At 43.8% G+C, this 6,682-nt stretch overlaps 1 protein-coding gene across 1 annotated transcript; it reads left to right on the top strand.

The window, feature by feature from the left end:
• The first annotated feature begins 445 nt into the window (after nucleotides 1–445).
• Nucleotides 446–6,417, top strand: LOC123054152 (ORM1-like protein 3). Its single transcript, XM_044477848.1, has 3 exons — nucleotides 446–902; nucleotides 2,481–2,629; nucleotides 6,019–6,417. Exons 1-3 carry the CDS (start codon nucleotides 717–719, stop codon nucleotides 6,155–6,157), a joined length of 474 nt encoding a protein of 157 aa, XP_044333783.1. The 5' UTR covers nucleotides 446–716; the 3' UTR covers nucleotides 6,158–6,417.
• The last annotated feature ends 265 nt before the right edge of the window (nucleotides 6,418–6,682 follow it).

Raw genomic sequence — 6,682 nt, 5'->3', positions numbered from 1 at the left:
CGTAGATATTCTTCGAGGGGGCATGATAGGACGAACATCACCGAGCACTGAAAACGACACATTAGTTTATCCAATAAACAGGAGTGAGAATCTAGAACATCTTACAAGTTAGCGCAACTAACCCATCGCAAATCCAACAAGAACATCCCAACCAACAATCGAACAAAATCCAACCAGAACATTCGCTCCCCCAAAAAGAAAACAAATTCAACGAGAGCATCTCGTCTCGCTTTACGGCCGGGTAAAGAAAAAAAGAACCAAAGAAAGGAGGAAGCAGGAGAAAACATTTATATGCTAATAAGAAAACAAAAAGAGAAAATATACTCTACTCAAAATAACCAGGCCAGGCCCAAGCGCGGCCCGCCCGTCGCGATCGCGGTCGCGGCGTGCATCATCCTACGGTCGGCGTCGCTTCGTCCCCGTCGGTCGCCCACCCTCACCTCACCTCTCCTCCTCCTCCTCTCGCAGGAAATACTCTTCCGTCCCCCATCTTTGAACCTTCCTCCTCCTCCGCGCTGACCTACCCCTCACCCTCCCCTCCCCTCCCCTCCCCGGCAACAAACCAGGCCCCTCCTACATAGAGGCAATCCGTTCCGGCCTCTCAGCCCGCAGCAGCACCCCGGCCGGAGCTCCCGCGACGCCGAGCCGGACGGACGGGAGGAGCCACCGCCCCGCAGCACGCGCGCGCTGGTAGGGCGAGGGAGGGGAGGGGATCGATGGCGAAGCTGTACGTGCAGGCGGTGCCCCCGCCGGATCTGAACAAGAACACCGAGTGGTTCATGTACCCGGGGGTCTGGACCACCTACATCTTCATCCTCTTCGTCTCCTGGCTCCTCATCCTCTCCATCTTCGGCTGCACCCCCGGCATGGCCTGGACGCTCGTCAACCTCGGCCACTTCGCGGTACCCGCCTCCCCCCTCTCTCTTATATCTCCGGCTCTCTCCTGGATTAGGATTTCGATGGGGATTGACTGCTTGCTTGGCTAGGCATAGGCGCCCCCCGTGGATCTGAAGGCTTGCGGTTCGAGTTAGTTTACATCGATTGCTTGCTTCGTGCGGTCAGAAATTGGGATAGATCGTTCGCATCTGCCTGCCTATCGCCTTCCCTAACTACAAATTGCTATGGCCCATTCGCCCAATTCTGCCAACTGAATGTTGGTGCTACTAGTATTGGCTTGCTTTCCCACCCTACTGGATGCGCCCCCCCTACTCAACCACTCATCATTCTCGTACCAGCAAGCACTATCCGTAGTTTGAGATGAATGGAATTCCAAACCTCCACGGTATGCGTGTGTTGTGGTGGCGTGCGTTTGTACCGGCTTGTTGTTGATCGTTGCTTTATATATAAAGCGGGGCGAAAGCCTTTTTCGGTAAACCTCCACGGTAGCCTGCATTTCAGTCGATGCACCAAGGTGTTTTAGGATTTCTATCTAATCCTCTATGCATTCAGGTTTCAGCTTACCATCATTTTGTTGTTATGTCTTGCATGTTCCTGCCTTATGAGTATACAGAATAGATAAGTATCACTAGCAAGGATCGATGTCTCTCATTTCCATCCTCGTGTTGAAATAGCAAACCACACTTATGCCCCTGTTGGGTGTATAGTAGGTAAAATAGCAGAGTACACCGATTACCATTCTGTCTGCTGACATACGCTTCCAAAGACTTTTTAGCGCAGAGTTCATATAGTTCTACACTGCTTTTTGGCTTAGATACCATATAGTTATGCAGTGCTCCCTACACTATGTCTGTTTACTATATATATCATTCATGTATTCTTGGATAGTACTGACTACTTGCTGGGGCCAATTAACCACAATTCGCCACATTTCCAACCTCGTATTGTCCTTAATGCACCCTTAGTCAGTATCTATATCCAAAGCATTTCCTTGGTCACTGTGGAGCAGGAGGAAAGACTGTAAAAGATTCAGAGGTGATGTGTTGTGTTAGAGAATAGGTTCAACCCAGGGTATGCATTGTCATGGAGATTAACCTTCACATGAAGTGTATTCTAGTTTGAATGTTTATTGTTTCATAATAGCCAAATAAATAAAAAGGGCAGCCCGGTGCATGAAGCTCCCGCTTGCGCAGGGTCTGGGGAAGGGTCCGACCACATTGGGTCTATTGTACGCAGCCTTTCCCTACATTTCTGTAAGAGGCTGTTTCCAGGACTTGAACCCGTGACCTCATGGTCACAAGGCAGCAGCTTTTACCACTGCGCCAAGGCTTCCCTTCAATAGCCAAATAAATAGTTTGCATTTAATCATTCTTTTGCTACCTTAAATATAATATATAATAATAATAATGCAGTGGCAAAATCCATGAAAATTTTCTGGTTGTGAAATACCGCAGTTCTATTTTCCCCAACCTCAGTTCTGGAAGTAATAAATATTGCTATTTTTCTCATAAGATTATATTGTGAAGCATACCATCTATTTTTTTTCTGTTGTCATTTCTTTCCTAATTAAATCTTCATTTCAGATTACATACCACTTCTTCCACTGGAAGAAGGGAACTCCATTTGCTGATGACCAGGGGATGTATAATAGATTGACTTGGTGGGAGCAAATGGACAACGGCAAGCAGCTTACTCGCAACAGAAAATTTCTTGTTGTGGTTCCTGTAGTCCTGTAAGTGTTATTCTGTTTCAATCTTTTCAATACTGCTTTTGGGGGCTTATTTGGCAAGGAACAGCATGCCAGGATATATGCACAAATATTAATTCTGGCTAGTCATCAAATACTATACCTATTCATTAATTTTGCAAAGATCACTAGTTAGTAACATCCGATCTAACTAGCATATTTACGCTATTATCTGTTTGTAAGGATTGGGCATTGCTTTGAATATAATAATTTTGTGCAAGCGACATCAAATCATCCAAGGAACTATAATTCATCAATGTAAGTTCATAAATGTTTATAGAAATTCGACATCAAGGATCTCATATGATACATTTATATGGGCCATCCCATGTCTTTAAGTGATTGCGTGTTATATCTTTATTTCTTGTGGTATTATCTTCGTGGCTTCATCCATAAGTGTTTTTATGCAAAATTTTGCCTGATTGACTTAATTATCTTTAATAATTGATACTACCTTCGTTCCGAATTATAAGATGTTTTGGATATTTCAATATGGACTACATACAGACTGGAATGAGTGAACAAACACATTAAAACGCGTCTATATACATCCGATTCAGAAAATAGTTAGACCATCTTATAATTTGGAACGGAGGGAGTAGTAAACTTGGCGGTAAACTGGTTAAGCACTTGACTTTGATCACGCTTGTGGTTGGTGTGTGAGCAAGCAACAAAGTGATCACAACTGATTATACTATTTTTGTGAGGCCTGTAATTCGCTAGAATTGTTCACCTGCCATCTGAGAACATAGTCCACATGATTACTCTGTTCGATTAAACTACAATTTTAGTTTTTTCTTTATGAGTGGACAGTTCAGTCACATTTTATATATGAATTATGGTGGACAAATCAAAACCCAGTATGTTGTGTTTTTTGTAGATAAAATTAAATATGATTGTTTGGCATATACGAAATATGTTTGGCTTCAATATGTTTCTTATTTAGTGCATGGACATTAAAATTTGGGATAACATGCACGGTAAATCTTCATTTCCATCATATGAGATACTTCATGAGATTTGATTAGATTTTTGTCATGACTTTAATGGTTTGTGTGTGCCGCATGTTATTATTGTAGGACGAATAAATACAGCTTGATATTTCCAGATTCTCTATTTTCTGTTACCAAACTTTTTACTTAATTAGCTCCTTGCAGAAACAAACCTTTTAGCTAGATGGAATTCTGCGTATTGTTTGTAGTGACCACAATATCAGTCGATGTTGTGGTTTGGGCTGCTTGTCAATACGGAAGTATTGACTCATTTTGCGCTCATATAGGCTAACAGCATGCCATATCGGCCTGTTAAGGACAGAACGATATTAACCTTATATCAACTAGTTTGAAGATTTGATAAATATTAACGGTCTGCACCAACTTGATCAAGATGCTTGTCTTGTGTTCAGAACAGGCCTGCTAATTTGTATCTCTTGAAGAATTTTTTTTCCTTTTGACATGGCATTATTATTATTTACTATGCGGAAATTTTGTGAAGGGGAGCCTTGGCGCAGCGGTAAAGTTGTTGCCTTGTGGCCATGAGGTCACGGGTTCGAGTCCTGGAAACAGCCTCTTGCAGAAATGTAGGGAAAGGCTGCGTACTATAGATCCAAAGTGGTCGGACCCTGCGCAAGCGGGAGCTATGTGCACCGGGCTGCCCTTTGGTATGCGGAAATTTTGTACATAGTTATCCTGATTTATCCAAGGAAATAAGTCATCTCCTAAATGCCGCTACATCGTGTGGGCGCTCTGAGGTGGACGACTGAGATCAATGCCCAGAATTTCTCAGTTAGGCAAGAGCCCAGAAATTAATGGTGACAACATACCACCTGGTGTCGCCGGAACTAACTGTGCCACTCAGTCGGGGGGGGGGGGGGGGATCGGAGGGATAAGCTAGAGCTTTTAGTAGAGTACCAGTGTGTAGTGTTTGAGAGCTGTTAGTAGATGACATGTGATCATTGTACAGAGAAACGCTAAAAGGCCTGGAAAATGATGCTGTTTTGCAACTTTGCCCGACACACGTTCTGTAGACTCTTTATGCTGCTATATGTTTTGTTGCAACTATTTGTCACTTGATACATGTACAGTTTCTCCGTGCCTGAAGTTTTCCTTTCTTAATCCCCGCAATTTGAGGCAAGATCAGAAGGAACTGCGCGTGCATCCGTGCTTGTCCACAGGCCATTAGGTCGTGTGCAAACCTGCTAGCAAAACGTCCTGGTCGGTAGTGTTTTTTGCAATGAGACCCAGAGAATACAGTAATATTGACGAGATGCCCTTCTCTTCTGAAATTTGTGAAAACTTTTTGGACCTGGAGGGATAAGCTAGAGCTTTGGCACAAGAATGTGTGAAAACTTTTTGGACCTGGAGCGAGTGAGAGTCCAGTGGAGAGAGGGGCCGCCGCCCGGTGTGGACGATTTACTTGTGGACAGAGGAGATATGGAGCTGGGCTAGTGCTTGAGCTCGCTGAGGTTCGCCGGCCTGGGGGCTGCTGGGAGCGGAGGTAGGTGTGGGGTTGGTTGTTGGGAAAAAGAAGGTTCGGGGTTGGTTGTTGGGAAAGAGAAGGTTCGGGGTTGGTTGTTGGGAAAGAGAAGGTGGTAAGGGCGGTGCAGTAGGGGTGTACAGGGAAAGATTGAGCTAGGCGCGCCGTACAAGGGAGCTGGGTTAGAGAGAGATAGGATGCGAGCGATAGAGCTGCTAGGGTTAGTGTTGGGTCATATAGTCCACGCTGTTGGGCTTAATGTTGCCAGCTCAGGAATACCTGTTGAGCCTAATTGTCACATAAGGTTGGAATTTGCTGCAGTATGAGATTATAATTTCTTGCTTCCTGCCATATAAATATTATTTTTATTAATTTTGCCCAACGCCAGCCATGTCGACATAGCACCCTGGGCTCGACGAATCGACTCAACGACATGAAACCTTTGCTTCTATCCATGAAATGCAAAGATAAGATTAATCTTAATACTATTTATGTTAAGCTGATAGTTCGTTATCAGAAAAACTCTCATGTTGTTCTGCAGGCTTCTAATATTTGGAACAGTATGACTAGTTTTTTGATAACTCATATATTTGGAACAGTATTACTAGTTCTTTCTTCTAAAAATAGTTTACCTCCTCGCTAGCTAAAATTATGCTAGACAACAGATTAAAAAAAAATGCTAAACCGTGAATTGTATGTGGTTGAACTGTGCTATTTTAAGAACTATCAGGTCACCTGATCTTATGGAAAATGTGAATTCTTTAGCCCTTGTCTGAACGTAAATACATCCTTTCCTCGTATATTCATGATTTCCTCATGGGTTGTCCATTTCTTTTGACTGTCCTTTATAGATCTGAGTGAGCATCGTGATTTACGGGGATGTCTCTGGTCCTTTGCAGGTACTTGATCGCTTCGCACACCACAGACTATCAACATCCTATGCTCTTTTTGAACACCATTGCAGTCACAGTACTGGTTGTTGCGAAACTACCGAACATGCACAAGGTCCGGATTTTTGGAATCAATGCGGGTAACTAAGCGGCAGCGTCCCAGGGTAGACAGCACTCAATATCATGTTTCATTTGAATGGCTGGATGGTGTTGCACCTAGTTCTGAATTCGCTCCTCAGAGTACCAGTGTGTAGTGTTTGAGAGCTGTTAGTAGATGACATGTGATCATTGTACAGAGAAACGCTAAAAGGCCTGGAAAATGATGCTGTTTTGCAACTTTGCCCGACACACGTTCTGTAGACTCTTTATGCTGCTATATGTTTTGTTGCAACTATTTGTCACTTGATACATGTACAGTTTCTCCGTGCCTGAAGTTTTCCTTTCTTAATCCCCGCAATTTGAGGCAAGATCAGAAGGAACTGCGCGTGCATCCGTGCTTGTCCACAGGCCATTAGGTCGTGTGCAAACCTGCTAGCAAAACGTCCTGGTCGGTAGTGTTTTTTGCAATGAGACCCAGAGAATACAGTAATATTGACGAGATGCCCTTCTCTTCTGAAATTTGTATGGGAAATGGTTGTGTATGCAACACTTCACCTTAGGACTGGGAACCTGG

The sequence above is a fragment of the Triticum aestivum genome, chromosome 2D, assembly GCF_018294505.1.
Source record: "Triticum aestivum cultivar Chinese Spring chromosome 2D, IWGSC CS RefSeq v2.1, whole genome shotgun sequence".
NCBI lineage: Eukaryota > Viridiplantae > Streptophyta > Magnoliopsida > Poales > Poaceae > Triticum > Triticum aestivum.
This window is presented reverse-complemented; position numbering and strand designations above follow the sequence as displayed.